At 35.1% G+C, this 22,191-nt stretch overlaps 3 protein-coding genes across 5 annotated transcripts; 2 read left to right on the forward strand and 1 right to left on the reverse strand.

The window, feature by feature from the left end:
- The first annotated feature begins 8,239 nt into the window (after positions 1–8,239).
- LOC108227968 (beta-xylosidase/alpha-L-arabinofuranosidase 2) lies at positions 8,240–11,784 on the forward strand. Its single transcript, XM_017403382.2, has 6 exons — positions 8,240–9,035; positions 9,387–9,674; positions 9,768–9,937; positions 10,024–10,472; positions 10,558–10,971; positions 11,055–11,784. The coding sequence occupies exons 1-6, from the start codon at positions 8,601–8,603 to the stop codon at positions 11,624–11,626; spliced, it is 2,328 nt and encodes a 775-aa protein (XP_017258871.1). The 5' UTR covers positions 8,240–8,600; the 3' UTR covers positions 11,627–11,784.
- Positions 11,785–11,989: 205 nt separating this feature from the next.
- Positions 11,990–19,230, forward strand: LOC108227969 (15-cis-phytoene desaturase, chloroplastic/chromoplastic). Of its 3 annotated transcripts, none has more exons than XM_017403384.2 (6): positions 11,990–13,435; positions 13,768–13,937; positions 14,019–14,158; positions 17,229–17,324; positions 17,618–17,673; positions 17,998–19,230. In XM_017403384.2, the coding sequence occupies exon 1, from the start codon at positions 11,990–11,992 to the stop codon at positions 13,418–13,420; it is 1,431 nt and encodes a 476-aa protein (XP_017258873.1). In that variant the 3' UTR covers positions 13,421–13,435; positions 13,768–13,937; positions 14,019–14,158; positions 17,229–17,324; positions 17,618–17,673; positions 17,998–19,230. The 3 variants fall into 3 exon arrangements, with proteins under 3 accessions (XP_017258873.1, XP_017258872.1, XP_017258875.1); XM_017403383.2 differs by having other exon boundaries at positions 13,786–13,937; positions 17,998–19,229; XM_017403386.2 differs by lacking the exon at positions 17,229–17,324 and having other exon boundaries at positions 13,786–13,937; positions 17,998–19,227.
- LOC108226102 (L-type lectin-domain containing receptor kinase IV.2) lies at positions 14,725–16,629 on the reverse strand. The gene has a single exon (XM_017401053.1). The coding sequence runs from the start codon at positions 16,627–16,629 to the stop codon at positions 14,725–14,727; it is 1,905 nt and encodes a 634-aa protein (XP_017256542.1).
- Positions 19,231–22,191: the final 2,961 nt, after the last annotated feature.

A 22,191-nucleotide genomic window follows, 5' to 3' on the forward strand; every position in this document is an offset into this window, starting at 1 on the left:
ATCAACGAAGACTAATAATGATTGAACACTAAAAAAAAAAAATCAAAATATGAGATGTCAACTATTATCGTTACAATCCTTATAAATATAATGGATCTCGTATACACGACAAGATGTAATGTATCTTTTGATACCTATCTTGATACTTTTTACTCTTATAAATATATATATATATACTATTAAAATCTTTAGAAAAAAACACAAGTAGCTGAGAAAAAATTATGAAATCAATATTTTCATCATTGATTACATCATTTAATCTAATTCATGTCAATTAAAAGCATTTAGTATGAAAATTGTATTTTATTTGAACAAGCGTGCTAATGTATTTTCAATCATGTGATATTAATCACACAATATTTTCACTTATCAAAAAGATTTTTCAGAATTTTTAAGACTGAATGTCAAATCAAATAACTTTATATATGGCAATATTTGAAAAAAAAAATTATAATTCTTATATGTATATAATGATTTAAACTATACGAAATAGCACAAGACATCTTTGCATACAACTGTATACTTGATACTAAAACCTATTATCTGAAAAGATATAATGAACGTCACAAGAGCTTATGTGACGATTGACCACCGAGAATCTCTTACAAATTCAATCACATTTTTGATTCCAATGTGTGAAGATTCAAAATAAAACCTTGTTTAAAATAGAAATTTAGTGATTAGATTTTTGCTTTTACGTATTATAAAGAATATGGTAGAGTGTGTGATTTCAATATAAGACGATCATCGGAAAAGCGTGATCGTAAAAGAAACACAATTATAATATATCTTGTATGTTCCAAAGCTGGATCTAGCGAAACAAAAAATATGAAAGTAGGAGTGTGCAGGATCTTACATGCATCGTGCAAGGAAAACAATTTCAATAATAGGTGGTTGTCCAGTCATGATAAGTGTTAATGAAACAGGTTGCAAAACTTAATATTAGAGCGGCTCAAGCACATGAAATTGTAACAATAATATCCAAGTTCTTGTGAAAATGTTGGTGCTACCGCTGTTGATTTAAAAAATAAAATGAGGAATGTAAAGAAACAAAGCGGAAAGCATGATGCTAACATGATTATACAAAAATTAAAGAATATTCGGTCAAGTTCCGATGCTGAATTCGAATTTCAATATGAGATAAATTCAAACAATTATCTCACTTGTTTATTCTCGACTAGTGAAAATTTGATAATATATAGTGGACAAACAAGTAGTATAAAATTATATTTAACAACATTTAACTTATAACTAGTTCTTATAATTTGTTTGTATATTTCTAACTGATTTTTTTAACATATATGTATAAGATATATGTATAAGATGGTCTTTGTCCTCCGATCGATATTGATAATCACTGGAAGAGTGTTATATTATATGTAATATTGCTTGCCAGTGAGTCAGCTGAAAATATTAAATAACTATGTACGATATATAAAATATACTCGGGTTAGATCATAAATGTATTATCACTTACCAGTGTGTTGTAATGAAGTCGTTTAACGAACTAATTTCTTATTATAGAAACATAAACTTGCATGAAGCTCATTATGAAGAATTTTTCAGCAAAGGTACGAGTTAATATTTTGTCCATTAATTAATTATTTATTCAAATTTAAATACTATGCAACTTGGATTTCTTTCTTATTTTTACCTACTTTTATCCGTTCTTAATTTTTTAGAATTATATTTTGAGTGTTGTTTAACAATACAAATCGGATTTTTTTCAGCTCGGGTATCTTTTCTGCGCTAAATAACTTTGTTCGGTATGATCATGATTCAGTCACATAATTTGAACATGTTTCTGCTCTCCTCTCTCTCCCTCTCTCTCCCTCCCCCTCTCCTCCCCCTCCCCCCTCCCCCCCCCTCCCCCTCCCTCTCCCTCTCACCTCTCCCCTCTCCCCTCTCCCCTCTCCTCTCCTCCCTCCTCCCTCCCTCCCCTCCCTCTCCCCCTCCCTCCCTCCCTCCTCGCCCTCCTCCCTCCCTCCCCCGCTCTCCCGCTCCCCCCTCTCCCCATCTCTCCCTCCCTCCTCCCTCTCCCTCTCCCCTCTCCTCCCTCCCCCCTCCCCTCTCTCTCTCTCTCTCTCTCTCTCTCTTCTCCTCTCCTCTCCTCTCTCTCCCTCTCTCTCTCCTCTCTCTCTCTCTCTCTCTCTTCTCTCCTCTCTCTCTCTCTCTCTCTCCGCTCTCTCTCCTCTCCGCTCTCTCTCGTCTCGTCTCTCTCTCTCTCTCTCTCTCTCGTCTCTCTCTCTCTCTTCTCTCTCTCTCTCTCTCTCTCTCTCTCTCTCGCTCTCTCCTCGCTCTCCTCTCTCTCTCTCTCTCTCTCATCTCTCTCTCTCGTCTCTCTCTCTCTCTCTCCTCTCGCTCGCTCTCTCTGCTCTCGCTCTCGTCCGACTCTCTCTCTCTCTCTCTCTCTCGGCTCTCCTCTCTCTCTCTCTTCTCTCTCTCCGCTCTCTCTCTCTCTCTCTCTCTCTCTCTCTCTCTCTCTCTCTCGCTCTCTCTCTGCTCTCTCTCTCTCTCTCTCTCTCTTCTCTGCCTCTCTTCTCTCTCTCTCTAATATATATATTTTCTAATATTTCTAAAAGAAATCCCCTTTTATTTCATAGCAAGACTAGAGAAAATTAGTCAAAGTCACCTGATTATAAAGTTTATATTTGAAAAATTGTAATATAATTAAAATAATTAAAAGTTATATATCAACTTAACTAAATAAAATTATTCTATTATCATCTTTATAATATCTCTAAATACTCCCTTCTTTTCTTTATACTCTCTCGTTTGATGTGTTGGGACTGTTCATAGAATAAGATAAATTACTATTTACGTCTAATTTATAAGATTAAATATATTCATGAGTGATATGTTGGATTCGTATTTACGAATATTTAATATAGTGAAGTTTTTGTATTTAATATTAATATGAAATTAAAAATATTAACGATAAAAAATATGTGTTGACAAGCGTGATAAAAAGAAACAGAAAAGTATTATGGGACGGATGGAGTATGTTTTTTACAGATTTTTTTTAGACTGAATCCTAGTCATAAATTAAAAGCAGCAATCGTTCCAATAATAGCATACGGCAAGTGGAAATCCTAGTAATATGCATTACATAATAAAAATAAATAAGGGTAAAAAGCAACACTGTAATGGAAAGTCAAGGCACACGGACGTATTGACCCCACCACCGTCCGCCGCCTACAGTACCAGTTGCAATGCTTTTTCAATTGTTTGGACTAATTGTACAGTAGTAGTTAGTACTTTCATATTTACTTGTGCTACTATTTTCTTTCGTTTTCGCTGTGTCCTTTCCTATTTCTTTTGTCTTTTTTATTAATCAAACCAAATTAAACGTATACGTTGACCAGGGATTCTTGATTGTTTAATATATTAGCCCTCTTATTTTAGAGAGAGCATCTCTCGTTATAGGTTATACTACTAATAATATCTCGAAAACGTATCAAAATATATCAATTAATTATCGTTGAAAATTGTGACAATAACTCTAATTATAAATTGTTATATAAATTTACATAGATCTTGTTTGTAAACAAGAAACTTTTTTTTAATTTAGATGGCTTTTGTTCCGTTGGTTGACCTTTGTGGGTTTTGAAATAATCACAGTACAGTAAAATTAAAGTACTTTGTTATTGATATTTTTAAAATTTATAAAATTATATTACTCCTTCCATCCTGTTTTAACTATTTTGGCTTCTACAAATATTAGAAAATATATAAACATAGTTATTTTTCATAAAATTTATATTAAACCAAAATCCAAATATTAATTGATATAAGAGTTGGAATTTTTTTATTGAATATAATAATTATTTTTTATGTTTAATATACGTGTCAGAAAGAACATAGAAAGTCAAACTTGATCCTGTGAAATTTAAAATACCGTAGATCGATGCAATAATAAAGATTTATATAAACCGCCAACCTGTAAGAAAAAAAAGAATATTGATTTTTATTTATAGGTTAATGCTAGGTTTATCAATTTTGTTTTAATATATTTTTCTCAGATGACTTGATAAATGAATAATTAATTTTAATTAGTCAATTTATGTGCGTACTAGAAGTTTTCTTATTTTTATTATAAATGAAACCAATCCAATATTATCAACTAAAATTTGAATTTTATATTGAAATTTCTGGCATTTCTCTGCTCCGAGTGGATACAAACTTGTGGTTGAGTGATAGTCTCTCGTGAATGACAATTAAGCTAGTTTACCAATTGGAAATTGGAAATTTGGAATAGGCTACTACTCCACTCGTAATAAAAGACCAATTTGTACCTTAGAGGGACGAGTCAGAAATTGAAAAAAGTCCGGCCTGAAGAGCTGGGCTTCACTGCGAAACATTCAATTCTAGAAACGTTGAGCCCAGTCTCAGCCATTTTGGTTGTGCAAGGTGTTTTTTGTTTTAAGTGCACTTCCTGGTCCCTTATGTTTTTTTTTAGCTGTAGAGAAGAATTTTTTAAAATAATACTAATATTAGTATTTTAAAAGTTTTATTAGGAGAAAAGGAAAGAGAATAGAGTGCAAATTCTCAATAAATTTTCGCTAGCTCTCCAATTTTGGAGATGATTGGGAAATATTAATCAAAAGATTATTTTACCCCAGTGATTAATTTTATTAGTTTCATATCTGTACTCTTTATTCCTTTTTTTTTTTTGAAGAGGTACTCTTTATTCTTCTTCTCCTGTTAAAAAATTTGGAGTTTGATTTCTTTAATTAACAATTTTCTCTTCTCTTCTTTGCAAAAAAATCCCTCATCGTAGCTAAAGCCTAAATACATGTATGCTTATATAATTAAATACTTGATGAAGGACAACTGTGACATCATTTTCGTAGGAAAATGAGGATTTTCGTCTCCATTTTAGCAAAATGAAAGTATTGTGTGCTGAAATATGTAAGATATTTGTACCTCGGCTGAAAGAATGTGAAGTTTATCATTTTTAAGTTAAAAGAATGTGATCATTAGGCTACAAGGTATGATCTTCAGCTGAAACTACAACAACGCTGACAAAAGAGTGTGTCCTGCAAAATATCAGCGTCAGCGAGTTATTAACCAAAAAATCCAATCAACTTTTAATTTTTTTGTCTAAAAACTCTTTAAACCTTTTCTTTCATTAACAACCCCAATAAACTTTACTCAATCTTTGAAAAAATTTATCTAGAGTTACTTATAACTGACGTGGACTAACCATGATCATCACATATCTTATGTGACAATATGATTGCAATTAATCAAAAAATAATAAAAATAAATAAAATTTTCACTCAAGCCCCATAAGACCAGAGACCCACCAAAACATCACCTAGCGTAGCATTTTAGTGTCCAGATATTATTGCTTTTCAAGAAGTGGCGAAAGTCGAATGCTCACTGTAATCCTATTTTCATTAGTTTTATGTGTGGTACATGATAATTGCTTCAGCTGCGTGCAAATTAAGAGGACATCCAATGTGCTTGATGTGGTTACTAAAATGGTTTTTCTTATTTGAGATGTCAAATGGTTCTGCATTTCAAAGGTGTACATCTTTATTGTTTGAATCTTAAACTTTTAGTATGGGTTTGGAAGAAAACCATCCGATCAATAACTACAACTCTGCCACCTTCAAAGAGATCGCAAATCAAATCTTGCACTTCAAAATCAAATAAGCTACTCGAGCATAAACAATAAACATTATATTTGCAGATGAAATCGCGAGAAAACTTCAGCATCCCACACCTACACTATGCAGCAAAACCAAGCTCCAGGTGCAGCACATCACATCACGCAGAAGAATCAAAATTCTTAATTGAGTAAAACAAAATTTAACCATTTAGCACAAACAATCCACCAAATATAAATAAACAAATTACTCAACCGTATAAACCTTTCCAACCAACAGTCTCGAGCAATTCCAAACAAACACCACCTTAAGACGCTATAAAATTTAGTCCCCTCAGACACCCCACCTTAAAACTGTGAACATTAACCCCGACCTCTGCAATAATCTTTCAATATCACACATTTTCATTTATTTTCATGTTAATTTTAAAATTAAAATTAACAAATATCATAATTTTAAAAAGATACAAATATACTTGACAAGTCACATTAGAAAATTTAACCATGGTTTGTTTTGTATTTTTTATATAATTTTAATAAAGTTTATTGGAGTTGTTATTGAAGAAAAAAATTTAAAGGTTTTTTTGCAAAAAAATGACAAATTAGTTGGGTTTTTTGGTTAATAGCTCTTCTTCCACGGTGTTGAATAAAATTATTATTTAATATAATATAAATGTTAATTATTTAATATTTGTTGAAAAAGTAAAGCATGAGACATAGTTGACGAAAATATTATTTCGAAGTATAAAATTTTAATATGAAAACAAACATTTGGAATTTCCTATTGATTTATAAAATTTGATTTTTTTATTGTGTACCCATGCGCATACACGAAAGATCTATAAATTTACTTCATTTTGATTGATTTAATTATCGTGGATGCAATGAGTTTATCATTATTAAAAGAGTGTAAGCTAATCAAAATAATATATACTTACTAAATTTTTTAGTGCGCTCATGAGCACATCCTATAAATCACGGGGCCGTTTGGCTGAGCTCAAAATAAGTGCTTCTTGTTTAAAATAAAAAAGTGAAGTAGAAGTTAGTTAAGACTTATAAGTGATTAAAGTGTTTGACAAAAAAGTAGAAGTCATGAAACAAAAATTAGGAATCGTAGCTTTTTAAAAGTGCTTCTCGATTTTTTACACAAACAGTACGAATAAATGTTTCCAACTTAAAAATCCAGAAGCTGAAGTTTAAAAGCTCCGCCAAACACCCACTTAAATTATACTCTTTTTGTCTTCCAAAGTTCTTTATATCAGGGTCCTGAAAATTGGAACACATTTCATTCGACAGCTGATTGACAGTTGATTTTATTCGATTTTTCAAAGTTAAAACATCAGGGTCATGCGAAACTTATTGTATCTTAGATATCATATCACAAATACGTACAGTTTTTAAGATATTTTATTACAGAAATATTTGCCGTTTGATTCTTGAAACCAAAACCGATTCGGATTTTAAACTTATTAATAAATATATTAAAGATTCGTTCGAGTGTTTTCTAGTACTGTTGTGTTTTGAAAAAGTATTCACAACAAAAATGCGGTTTCACATGATGATTTATTTAGTGAGGGTTTTACTGTTTTCCGTAAAAATTGAAATGTTTTTTTGAAAAAACGTATCAGTTTTACGGTCAGACTAGACTATTACTTAGAGAAACGGAACTGAAATATATTTTGTGAAAAAGCATATCATTTTTACGGTCAGACTATTATTTAGAGAAACAAAATATACTTACATTATTCTATGGGATTTCCTAAATATATTATAGACAATTTAATTTCTAGTAAAAATTATAACTTAAAACATGAAATAGCTAATCTATTAAATATACTCTAAGCAAATTTTTATTTTCTTTTAAATTTAAACTCTTTTTGTTATTTGCAACAACAATAGGGAGTCTACAACACAACAATATTATTGGGTCTAAATGAATCTGAATACAAAGAAGCAAAATTAGACAACAATACACTTATCTCAAATCCGATGAAAAATAAATTTTAACTTTGATGTTTGGTTAGATTCTTTTTTTGAAAGTAAAATTTAATAAAAATACCATAGGCATGGTATATAACAACCATCAAAATTTCACTCTTATTTAATACAGAAAACTTGGCGGAATCACAAATCTAAACATACACAATTTTTTTGAAAGAAAAATCTAAATATACACAATAAAATTTAGAGTTAGAAATCTAATAAAATCTGAAATATATTACATTTTCTTCCCTAAAGTTTCGAGCAATGCTAGGTACCTCAAAAGATTTTCCCAAAAATTGTTACCAAATGATGTGGCAAACAATTGGAGAGTTATGATTGGGTGATGAATGAATCTACAAGGGGGCCTTATTATTTTGAGAGTAAATGCAACCAATCAGAATTAGACACCTCATTTGGGAAAAAAATTTGGGACAATTTTTTGGGGTCCCTAGCATTTTCCTAAAGTTTCAACAATTTAGAAAACCAATTGACCATTTTCCTCATGCGTGACTCCACAATCCACACTTTATGGCTTGGCAGTTAAGTAATGGGGCCAGAAAATTAGGCCCCAATTTCAAGACTCCTGAAATATTTCCACAATCAAGAAAACTCATGGAAATGTTTACCATAATCACCATTCTTTCACTCACACTAAACTTTCTCCCATGTAAAGAAAGAGCCCAACTCTCTCTGCTGCATTTGCATGTATATATCTACAAATATCCCTAGCTGTGTAGATAAAACAAATGTACAATCTTATACATGAGTACCATGTTATTCAACAGATACATACATTGTATCTTATTCTTATCCTATATTATCTTTTCTTCTTTACACATTTTTTGGTTGAAAGATTTGCATGACTATAGAAATGTATGGTGAGACTATAAATACGGGGTTTTCAAGTTTAGGAATTTTAAATCTAAACTCTCAACAAACAACAAATCTCATTAAGTGTCAGTTACTATATAGTTTTGGTTAGTAGAAGAGTCATAATTGCAAAATGGCTTCTTCTCGAGACAGGGGAGGCTCTGTTTTCCTCTGTTTTCAACTCTGTTTCATTGTTTCTCATTTCTTGTTGAGCAATAACAGAGTTTTAGCCCAACGCCAGCCTCGTTTTGCTTGCGATGCGGTGAGGGATCCCGGGGTGAGTAACTATAGATTCTGCGATCAAACGTTAGACGTGGAATCGAGGGTGAATGATTTAATGAGCAGGATGACATTGGAAGAGAAAATTTTGAATTTGATAAATGATGCCAGAGGAGCAATTAGACTGGGAGTTCCTGAGTATAATTGGTGGTCTGAGGCTTTACATGGAGTCTCTAATGCTGGGCGTGGCACGAATTTTACGGCTCCGGTTTTTGCAGCTACAAGCTTTCCTCAAGTCATATGCACTGCAGCTTCGTTCAATACTTCTCTGTTTTACACAATTGGAAAGGTGATGATTTACCATTACTAGTAGCTTTGTGTTAATCATTAACATAATTTGGTATATCTCAGTTATCATTTAATATTTTTTAGTAATCTTACTTAATAAAAGCATCCTCTAATTTAAGGGAGTATCTATTAGAGGATGCCTTTACTTTCTGAGGAAATAAGTACTTTTTTTACTTGATTGAGACCTACACTATATACTATTGTTATGATTGTGACAGACAGGTGTAGATTCTAAATTATGAACTACTCCAGCATGCATCATCTTGAAGAAGAATGTGCATGAGATGGATTTGAAATTTGCATATATAAGATGATGCTAATAAAAAGATTTGCACTGTAACACTGTGTGCAGGTGGTATCAACAGAAGCTAGAGCAATGTATAATGCTGGTGTAGCTGGATTAACATTCTGGTCACCAAATGTCAACATTTTCCGGGATCCGAGATGGGGAAGAGGTCAAGAGACACCAGGAGAAGACCCTTTGCTGACAAGTAGATACGCAATCTCCTACGTCAGAGGTTTACAAGAAAGAGATGATGGTGATAAATACCGGCTTAAAGTTGGCGCCTGTTGTAAACATTACACGGCTTATGATCTTGATAACTGGAAAGGGATTGATCGATACCATTTTAATGCTCTGGTAAATCATTAAAATCCCAGAAAAAAACAATTTTTGACATTATTTTGAAGAGATTCCTTTTAATTCTTCTTGATTATTGTAAATTTTGGTTAGGTAACCGAGCAAGATATGAGTGATACATATCAGCCCCCATTCAGGAGTTGTGTAACTGAAGCAAATGTAGCAAGTGTTATGTGTTCTTACAACCAAGTTAACGGCAAGCCAACTTGTGCAGATGCAGACCTCTTGACAGGAGTAATCCGTAACGAATGGAAGTTAAATGGGTAATTTTTGTAGAAGTTCCCCATTTAAAATTATTCTGTCAAAAAATTTCATTTCATTTATTTTACTCGAATTCTGAATTATGCAGATACATAAGTTCTGACTGTGATTCATTAGAAGTCATGTTCGATAGTCAACATTATACTAGGACTCCTGAAGAGACTGCAGCAGATGCTCTGAAAGCAGGTGTGGATCTCAACTGTGGAGATCATCTAAGAAAGTTCACACTAGCTGCAGTGCAAAAGGGATTAGCGGCAGAAGCAGATGTCAATAGGGCTGTCAAGAACAATTTTGCAATGTTGATGAGACTTGGCTTTTTCGATGGTGATCCAAGACAGCACATTTATGGAAATCTAGGTCTGAATGATATTTGCACCCTGGAGAATCAAGAACTAGCCCGTGAAGCAGCGCGACAAGGGTTCGTGCTCCTCAAGAATAGTCCTGGATCACTACCTTTATCTCCTAGAGCCACTGAATCTATTGCAGTTATTGGACCTAATGCCAATGTCACGAAAACTATGATTGGTAATTATGCAGGTAAATCAAATAAAAGAATTTTAACAATCTCAGATTTCCCGATCATCTGATTGCAAATTGAATAAAATACAGCAAAATGTTACAGGCATACCGTGCAGATATACAACTCCTCTGCAAGGCATAGCAGCAGTGGTCCCAGAGACGATTTATTCACCAGGTTGTGCCAACGTAGAATGTGTCACTGCCCAAGTAGACGACGCTAAGAGGATAGCATCCACAGCAGACGCAACAGTTTTAGTCGTTGGAGCTGATCAATCAATTGAAGAAGAATCCCGGGACAGAATTGACATTTCTCTTCCAGGACAGCAGACGTTTCTAGTCCAAGAAGTTACAAAGGCATCAAAAGGACCCGTCATACTTGTAATTATGTCTGGTGGAGGAATGGATGTACAATTTGCAAAAGATGACCCTAAGGTCACCAGCATCTTGTGGATTGGTTACCCTGGTCAAGCCGGTGGAGCTGCATTAGCCGATATCCTTTTTGGCTTCTACAATCCCAGTACGTCAGACGGAACTGATATCTCATGTGAAAGTTACTGCACCTTGTAATAGTCCTATTTAAAAGAGCGTGTCATTTTGCAGGTGGAAGACTACCAATGTCATGGTATCCGCAATCATACGTAAATAATGTAGACATGACAAACATGAACATGAGACCAGATCCTGCCACCGGATATCCAGGTCGAACATACAGGTTTTACAGGGGGCCAACAGTATACACATTTGGTGATGGCCTAAGCTACTCACTATTCAGTCATAACCTAATTAAAGCCCAAAAACTTGTATCGGTACCACTGGGGCGCCATCATTTTTGTAAAAGATTTCGGTGCAAATCCATCGATGCTTCTGAAAAAACTTGCAAGAATGTACATGTCAGAGTTCATTTGAAAGTGAAAAATGCAGGAGGAATGAGTGGAGGCCATACCGTCTTCTTATTTTCGACGCCTCCAGGTGTGCACAATGCACCTCAGAAACAGCTGCTGGGATTCGAGAAGGTGTTTTTGACACCAAAAGAAGAGGGGATTGTGAGGTTTCATGTAGATGTTTGCAAACATTTGAGTGTGGTGGATAAAGCTGGAAAAAGAAAACTTGCATTAGGAATGCATGTTCTTCATGTTGGAAGTATAAAACATTACTTGATGGTTAGCATATAATTTGGGACATGAATTATATACATTATTTAAAGCTGTAAGAAGATTGAAATTGAATGAAACAGGAGTGAATCTGGAATACATTTCACAATATGTTGAGTGAAATCCAGAGCATATTGAAACAATAATATGATATCAGGTTTGATAGTTCTTTTTATTGTTCCGGTTTTGTTAATATCTAATTAGTTCCGATTTCCGATTCGATTCCTAATTTGGTCTGTAGGATTGAGAATGTGATTGGGTGGATGATAATACTACCAGATAAGGTATGATCCAAAACCAGATAATACCAATAATAAAAATAAATAATAATAATAATAATAGCAAGAAAATACACACATTCTCTCAAAGCTCTTTGTTCCCGCCATGATCACTCTCACCTTCCCCACACTCTCCACCACCATCTCCGCCTCTCGCCACCGTCGCCGCCGTCATCTCCGGCGACTCATCTTCACCTCACGACTCTCAACAACCACCCCTACCTCAACCTCCACCTCCCCAAACCCTAACAAAACCGGCGTCATCATCATCGGCGGCGGTCTCTCCGGCCTCGCCGCCGCCACAAAGCTCACCTCCCTCAACATCCCCTTCCTCCTCCTCGAATCCTCCGACGCCGTCGGCGGCCGCGTCCGCACAGACGTCGTCGACGGCTTCCTCCTGGACCGCGGCTTCCAAATATTCATCACCGCCTATCCCGAAGCTCAGAAGCTTCTAGACTACGAATCGCTACAGCTACAAACATTCTATTCCGGTGCCAAAGTATTTTACGGCAACACTTTTCACACCGTTGCTGATCCTTTACGACACTTTTCGGACTCGCTGCCGACGCTTGTCAATCCAATTGGAAATTTTTTCGATAAATTGTTGGTTGCGATTACGAGAATTAAGGTGTTGATTAAGTCTGATGAGGAGATATTTAGCAGTGAGGAAGTGAGTACTATTGATTTGCTTAGAGGAATTGGATTTTCGGAGTGTATGATTGATAGGTTTTTTCGTCCGTTTTTCGGGGGGATTTTTTTCGACAGGGAGTTGGAGACGACGTCGAGGCTTTTCGAGTTTGTGTTTAAGTGTTTGGCGGTTGGGACTAATACACTTCCGGCTAATGGCATTTCTGCGATTCCTGAACAGTTGGCGGGTAAATTGCCAGCTGGTTCGGTTTTGTTGAATTCTAGGGTTTGTTCGGTTAATGTTGGATTGGATTCTGTTGCGAATGTTGAGCTTGAGAATGGCGAGGTTTTCAGGAGTGAGAATGGAGTGATTCTTGCTGTTGAAGAACCGGAAGCGATTAGGCTTTTAGGTAGGAAGATGAAAGGGGAATTTAAGGAACCTCGGAAAACTGTTTGTTTGTATTTCTCAGCGGAAATGTACCAAATACCTTTTAAAGATCCGGTTTTGTATATAAATGGGTCGGGCAAGGGGATAGTGAATAACATGTTCTTTGCGACTAATGTGGCTCCATCCTATGGACCACCAGGGAAGGGTCTGGTATCAGTTTCACTTATCGGATTGTTTGAGGATGTTTCGGATGAGGATCTGATAGCTAAGGTTGTTAAGGAGCTTTCAGATTGGTTTGGAGGGTCAGTGGTTGGGTCATGGAGACATTTGAGAACGTATAGGATAGGGTTTGCACAGCCGAACCAGAGTCCACCCACAGACTTGATGAAGGATCCGAGATTGGGGCCCGGTTTGTACATGTGTGGGGATTATTTGACTAGTGCCACATTTGATGGAGCTTTGGTGTCGGGGAAGAGGGCAGCTGAAGCCTTGCTTAAAGATGAGGCCTTGATTAAAGTTTGATCATGTCTTGCACTTGTAAGTTGAGTTCTAGTTCATTATTTGTACAAAATGGCATAGGAAATTGAGAATGTGAGTTGTTTCTCTCTTAATGTGATGATACATTATGAAGTTTCTTCACGTCGTAAGATTAGTGTAGTTGTTCCTGAACAAGTTTTGAACATGTTATAAACGTTACGTTCTGTTGGCAAAACAACAATTTTAATGCACAGATGTAGTGAGACTTTACAGGGTGATGTTCAAACTTGATTTGCCGCTTGTTTAAGTTTATTAACATAAAGTTGCAATTTCTTTCCTGTGTATAAAATGATTTAGTCTTTTCCTTGTGTATTATTTTGTATGATAAAAAGGGAGGATATTCCTTGTAGTTACACTTTGAAGATTAGACGCTCCAAGTATTATGTCATATTAGTTTTTTGCTGGAATGATGTGCATCTGAACAAAATTAAGATGATATTGCCGCTGACAAATTTTAGCACTCATTTGCACGGTGGAAGAGAAACAGGCAATTTGCAGAAAGGTTCGTGTCCTCTTCCTCTATACTTGTTGAACTCAGATAACCTATCTCGTGATTGTCTGTTTAATTATTTACTTTTTACAGATCCGATTCACTTAATGGATGCTGCAGCTGAATTCTGATCAACTCGCTTCAAAGCCATAATTTTTGCCTAAATCTAAGGGTACTGATGATCTAAGGCAACATGGATATACAAATACCATCTGGAAGATATCATCAAATTTGTGAGTATCAATTCTCTACATACTATATGAGAATGATTATATAGTGACAATTTGAGTGTTATGAGATGGTTATGATATGTTGAAATGAAAACATATTTTAGTAGTAAGCGTGTACTTTAAACCATCTTAATTGACATTAAGAAATAATATTCATCTTGCTTGGAACTAAGTAGCAATTGATGTGGAAAAGGTAGTAATTACAAATATATTGTTATTTATCTTTCTGTTGAGAGTCCATAGCTGAAATTGATAACGTTAATTCGACATCTGACTCCTTAAGTTTAAAAACACCTAGATACTATAGATAATTGAAATAGTGTCATTATCTGGTTCTTAGAACTTTAAACAAAACATATACAATTTCTTTTCCAGTCAAATCTCCAAATTGGATTTTGCTCATGACTCATCACCTAGTCACTATTTAAAACACGACTTGTTAACGATGATTATTGCCGATATATTGAAATTATCTAAATGGCTTCTTCTGCCATAATCTCATTTACGATTCAATCACAAGGGAAGTAAACATTTAACAGAACTTACCAGAATTTTAATTTACATAGTTCCTAAAAAGTAGCCCTTGATACCTGAGTACCAACAAGTTTCTTGTCAAAGCCTGTAAAGCTCGTACTTTGTGATGAAGATGCCCCATCAGACGGAGGATTACAACTCTTGTCATATATCATTGAGTAATCTGTTATTACACCAGCGGCTTCTTGGTGAATGTCAAAAGGTAGCTGTGGAATGCTGGCATCCCCTAATAGAACTTGCACAACACACCTCATACTGGGTCTGTGATCAGCAAGAGGGTGAGAGCAAAGTAAGCCAAGACTAAGCACGACCTCAGCTTCATATTGGTTGTACTCGTCTAGAGTAGGATCAACTGCATGAAGTATTTTCCCCCGGGAATGTAGGTCCCTAACCCAATCTACCAAAACCAGTTCATCAGGGTTCTTCTGTGGCTCAATTGGCCTCCTACCAGAAACCAACTCTAGCATAAGTGCACCATAGCCATAAACGTCTGTTCTTGTTGTAGCTTTACCTGTCTTGGTGAGTTCAGGAGCCAGGTACCCCAGTGTCCCAACGATATGAGTGGTCTGTGGGTGCAAACCGTGGTCATAAGTCCTTGCAAGACCAAAATCTCCAAGCTTTGCATTAAGATCCGCATCTATTAGGACATTGCTCGGCTTCACATCTCTGTGAACTACTATCTGGTCACATTCTTCGTGAAGGTATAGTAATGCCTGTGCAACACCAACTAATATATTATATCGTTTCTCCCACGTTAGTAACTTCTTTTTCTGCTGGGGATTTTCGAACAGTAGGTGATCGAGGCTTCCATTTGGGACATAATCGTAAATAAGGTGCAGCTCGTCTTGTCTTCGACACCATCCGTGTAGCTGTACCAAATTCCGATGCCTGAGTCGTCCCATGCTTGTTATTTCGGCTACAAATTCCCTCATTCCCTGGCGGGAGTCTTGAGCTATTCTCTTTATTGCCACCTCTAGCCCCGTGTCAGGGATGACACCCTTGTAGACTCTTCCAAAACCTCCAGATCCGATAAGGTGTTTCTCTCCAAATCCTCTTGTTGCTGCAACGAGATCTGAATATTTGAACCTTCGAGCACCATACTCCACCTCCCAGTCTTCCATAATGTCATCTTCATTTCTGAAGTGATGTATGATGTGAGTAGCACCTAATACAATCAAGATAACTAGAGTGACAGTAGCCAAACTGATGCCCACAATGAACCCTTTACTATGAATTACCTTTACTGATTTATCTAGAGAGGGGAGGTCAGAGGGATCTAAATCTTGTGCCTTTCCACCAAAACTAAAGCTCCAGCCAAGGATATTATGACTGGCTGAAAGCAAACCCGTGGAAGCAGTAAAGCCGATGTACATATATTCATTTATCACCGTTGAGAGGTCAATGGGAAGAGTGATAAGGGGCTTTTGCGGCTTCAATATGCCAAGAGGAGCTACGGTAACATTCAGCAGCATCTCTTGATTGTTATAATCAATCCATGCATGGAATGGGCTTCCACTCTTGAGATTAATGGACATGGTGGTGTTGCCTATAAAATAAGCTGCTGGCTTAGAAATGTTAGAGATCAAGCTAGATATGTCTATTCCAACATGATTATCATTAATATCCATGAATTCAAGATTCTGAACAACATCAAACTCAACAGCTAGTGCTCTGGTGGAATACGTTTCCATGCTAGTATCATTTGGAAGGCCCAAGTACTGGTTTAGACGACATTCTTGTGGTTGCTTGGTGGACAAGAGAACAAAGGTGAGGCCATGGCCTCCAATCTCTGGATACTTCGGGTTAATGGAGAACACAAAATTGGTGCTGAAGGTGACAACAGAAGATTTGTTACCTTTATTTTGATTTGGCATGAATTGCAAAGCAGATGGATAATATGCATGTCCTATGAGCTTCGGTTTATCATTTGTTATGGCCATTATGCCATCAGATCGTAAATATGCATCTCCATCACAGCTCAGATCTGCATGCTTGAATCCGTTGTATGTGAAATTTACTTGAGAATGGACAAATTGTACAAGAAGAAGTTGCAACAAGAAAAACAAGAATTTCATGGCAGAAAGTGTTTAGATGTAGGATGCCCTGTCCAGTCGACTAGTTTGTGAACTTATGATATCTTTGGCATAGAGGGTTAAGCTAATATTAAAGGTTAACAGACTTGCAGACAATTTTATAAGAGGTGTCAAGAACATACATTCTGTCCTAAAATAGATTTTTTATGCTTATTAAATACAGTTAATTGTTAAAGCTGGATTACGTAACAGAATTCGCCTCTTCGTTATCTTGTTGGATTCATTAACTTAATATGCCTCTTCGTTATCTGTGATACCGATCCCGATTTCCATGGCAAAGTTATAAATTGCTTGCACAACATGCAAATTATATTTGCTTTAAACTACTCCTATAATCTTATTTGTAATCTTGTCCCCATGCAAGCCATGGACTTATGCTCTATAATAATAATGTTATCATGCACATGGGAATAGTCGTATGAATACATGCAATTGTTTAAATTCAGAGGCTCTATATGCTCATGGAGGAGACAGTGCCATATATTTCTCATAAAATCTCCCTACTGCTGAGGAAATCAAAGCGAAGAAATCACCAGTTCGAGGTATAAAAGGCGGGTTCACAATATACTGTCAAATCCTAGTTTGTAAATGATTCAGAACATGTGCAGGGTATATGATTATTCTATTGTATAGTACATTTGAGCTAATGCATATGCCTTCATGAACGTTTGGAGCCTGCCTAGAACAATTGTATAAGAATAAAAATTACTTGAAATTGCTGGACTGTAATTCTCTTTTCCTATGATTATATGTTATAGCATAAAATCTCTGTTCAGGAAAAGAATCTTCATTTCGAATAATAATTGTAAAAAAACTTATATCCTTTTTTCCTCAGGCGGAGGCAGCAGTGTAAAGCCATATATAAGCTGGGACATGCGGAATTAAATCCAGGTTTAAAAAGCTTGTTTATTGTTATGCTCAAATTTGTTAGCGAAAGATTTGATAACTACTGGTTTGTATTGTGTATGTGAGTTCAAAATAAGGTTGGTTCCATGACTTGGACCTCCTGGGATGGGGATACAAGTTGGAAATATTAAATGTGGCTATAAACTCAAAACCCAATCTCAACCATCTGCTTTTCTACAGTATTTACAGAGATTAAAAAAGAAGTTAATGTCTGTGTTCTGGGTGACAACTCGAAGCTCATACTTCGTGATGTTGAATACTGTGAGATTATTAATTATAGCCAAGTTGATTCCTTTATTTCTCTCTCAGGACATGTTGCCAAGTTGATATGCTTCTTATGTCAACTTCCAATGGAGACAAAGGCCGATAACTTGGTGAACATATCCAGAAGCAGCAGCTATTGTCTGGTATGCTCGTAATTTGATGCTTAAGTATCAAGAAAGAGTAATGCAGCGCCTCTTCAATGCTGCTCTGTTATGCATTTTCTTTACTTAATCTTAATTCTTGCGACGTGGCTTTTTCATCCTTGTAGAGTCGTAGAGCATTCAACTAATCTCTCAACTACGCAAATATTCTGATTCTTGCAATTTAAATACGAAATCAATGAGTCAAAAAAGCAGTGATACTTGATAAGTTGATATATTACCAAATGTAGGATAAAATTGATAGGCATGTCATGTTATTTGTTAGTATAGAGTAAGATTTGTGGATAATATTTTCGCTGGAATGAACTGAACAGAGAGGTACAACGAAAGAAACTGAAACAGAGATGCAACAAAAGAGAAAAAGGCTATTCTTTTGCTTTTGTCTTGGTAGTTTGCTAAACTATTTTTCAATTCCACACAGTTCATCCTATATTTCTTGATTCATTATGGGAGATTTGATCCAACGACTACACCCTTTTATTCGCCCCATTCTTCATTTGTTCAGAATTTTTCGTAATTATTGGTAATTTATGCTATATTTATGTCATAGCGTAACTTAGAAGATGAAGCAGACCATGGAAATCATTAGGTAGATTCATAATTGACTTTAAACTATAAACCGAGAAGATGAAGTAGACTATGCGGAGATGTGCACCAAGGTTATTTGGACTCTTGTAACCATCCAGTGTAACTACTGTATAAACTATAGGCAGCAGATATAGTAATCCAGTGAGCGATGACAATAATTAGTTATCATAATGTGATATTTGTAAATTTTTAGAGAAAAATGTCCCTAGAAACTTCTTTGCTTGTCCCTAGAAAATCTATATAATACATTATTTTATTTATAAGAAATACACAAATATTCCAGGAGAAGTGCTCTGGAAGAAATTATTAAGTTTGTAATCAATTTTTCGTAAATATTAGCAGACATGGTAGCACCCATGAAACATCAGCAATCAAATGAAGTCATGGTGTAATTTTGAAAAAGTTTCGACTCATAAAACGATTCTGGAAGTAGTAAAGTTTTGAGTCAAATAAAATATCGAATTATTGCAACGAGGGAAAGCAAATCGAATTCAATGAAAACTGAACTATCAAATAATAACTCATGTTTACGGCCTTAAGCACAATCTGTATTTAAAACACAAAACTAACAAATAAGAAGTGCTTCTTCCCATGCCACACATGCTGGTAGGTCAATCAATCCAATTGCCTTTATATTTCTCTCTATTATAAATGTAAGCATGTATATCCAAGTTGGATATATGAGCTAATCCAATAAAATTATGTATTGTTTTGTTTCCATTATTAGGCTTAACAAATTATCATACAGTGCTAGCTTTCTTTGTTTCTTAAGTTTGAAAATTACCAAACTGTTAGGCAAAAAGTGATCAACTTAAATTATGAAAAGGTGGGCATGAAGTTGAGCTTCATTCCTTTCTTTGCCACTATGTGAACTACTTGGTGCCCACCACAATCCACACACACACTCTGTGTCTCAGTGTTAATATTGAGATAAAAAGATCATATATGACATAATTATGAACACATTCATATTCCCATTTTTCACTTTGAAATACTCATATTAATTGTTTCTGACAGTTAACAGCAAAATACAAAGTTAAGATTCCGTCATAAGTAACATGGCTCGTGGCTCGTTTGGCTTATCTTATTTATTTCGGAAACAATACATGATTATTTATATTTTTTTATAAGTAAATGACTTGTATTTTATATATTATCAAATAGGGGGCAAACCTGCTCTAAATGTCCTATGATACATTTATGCTAATGTGTAAGAATAAAAATACCCACAAATTATCTCTTTGGAATGTGGATCTCTGTTTTGGATTAAGTTCAATTCTGTTACGGCTCTTTGAACCATAGGATAACTCTTCAATGAGTACACACAAGTGCACAAGTGGTTTTAGTGTTAGAGTGTTATTATGATGACTAATTGTAATTAGCCAATATAATGCCTCTTTTCATACAGTAAATAAAACAAACTCAATTATCACTGTTGTTGTTGAAAGGAACAGAAGAAGATATCATTTTGACATTTTCCCCTCTTAAATTATTGAAATTTGACAAAATTTGTACTATTGCGATGAATATTGACTTGGGGAGTCAATTTTGTCGTAATTTACCATAGACCGATTGTCCTGCCGTATTTTTTTCAGTGTGCCCAGAGGCACTTGTAGTTCCAGATTTCACTCAAATTATTGCAATTAACTGTTTCAAAGGAATTCAAATTCATGGTGTCTATTTGTACACAAGTCACAGGCTCAATAAACATGTGCGACAAGTCTGTAATTCTAATAAAATTTTACATAATTTTCATAATTATATATTCTAGACATAATTTTTGCACCGGACCCATGAAATTATAGGGACGGTTTTAAGTCACATTTTGATGCCGTTATTATTCAGGGCAGATCTAACACATAAATGTTAGGGGGCACGAAGCAAATTTTCGAAAAACACCTGTATGTTTTTAAATTTTTTACCGACACTTTTATAATTTTGCAAAATTTAGAATAGCGAAAAAATGTAAAAAAATAAATAAATTAGAAGAGACATGTCCCCCATACCTCTTCCTAGATCCGCCCCTGGTTATCATCAAATAATATTCGAGACGATTAATATAGTGAAAAACTTCTTTCGTGAAACGCAACTGCCTTATTCTCTCCATTGATCTTTTTGTTTGCTATTTGTTTTATCATTAGATTATCTACTGGGGGTTTATTTTAAAACAAATAAATGGCGCTTTTGGAAAAAGTGATATGGATTTTCGATGGAAATCTTCTTTTTTATTTTGAGAACGAATGGAAGAAAAATGCAATTATGATGTTACTGATGTGAAATTATATTTATCATGGTGAATGAGTAACTCGAGAGTTGAAAGCTTTCTGGGGTCAAAAATTGCAATTAGTGGTGATTTTAATAAAGCATTCATCCAATCCAATTATTATGAAAATTTGTCTCTTTTTGCCGCAGATTATTACAAGCCCGCCTTAATTAGGGAGTTGATTAAATGTAGCAAGTGAAAGGCACTAAACAAATATCATGACAAGATGTTGATGTTGTGTGTTTTCTCATATAAATTATCCACTTGATCGATCAACTGATAATTGGCAATAGCGTTTGGCTTTGATATCGACCTCTGCCCAAATATTTGCTTCTGAAGTGGTTTTATAAGTCTGAAAAGATAAGTCTTTAATTTGTTCCATTTGGATATAGCGATATTGCATTGAATGAGTTGGTACATTAGGCACATGCGATTTTCTGTGTAGTAGTCAATAATAGACGATTTTTCTTTCATCTTGATAAGTCAATTCATCTTTGATGATTGTGTTGCAGTTTCATGTTACTTAAAATGGCCACCTCAATCTTTTTTATTTATCACGGTGTGAATAAAATTTGATGATTATTTAGATGCAGCACGAGACGGTGGAGGTACTTGTTCCCACTGACCTTCGTCAGATACGAATATATTTCATGTGTTTTTAATAAAAAATTTGTTTTATTCCCATGATTGAGATGGACATTCATCCTAATATGTTATATTTAGAGAAAACTCGTGTTTGGTTGTGAATGACTACCGATTCTTCAATACCCATTATTTTAGAATACTCGTGTGATATTTGAGCTCCAAAGTGATTTTATAAAACTTCCGCAAAATTTGTATTTGAAATATCATGCTTCGGATTATCAACAAAATATTATTTTGATATTGCGTTATCTTGAAAAATATGATGAAATTTATTATACTAGAAGCTTGTAAGAAGAAAAAAAATAAGAGGAGAAATATCCGTTAAGTTTTGTATAATTTGCAAGTGTAAAAGTATGTCATCCCCAGCTAGTTTGATGGTGTGGTGCAGCCAAACCTACCTCATGTAGATGTATAAATCCAATAGACAGAGAGAGTAATGGTGTGAGGTCACTGTCCTTGTTTCAACTCCTAGTCTTTTTCTCATTATACTATATTCCAATCTTAATGGACTACTAGCTGCGGCTTTGCATGCTTCAGTTTTAAACAATCTCTCATCAGTGCTGTGCTTGCTACCACATTATT

Source organism: Daucus carota, chromosome 6 (assembly GCF_001625215.2).
Source record: "Daucus carota subsp. sativus chromosome 6, DH1 v3.0, whole genome shotgun sequence".
Taxonomy (NCBI): domain Eukaryota; kingdom Viridiplantae; phylum Streptophyta; class Magnoliopsida; order Apiales; family Apiaceae; genus Daucus; species Daucus carota.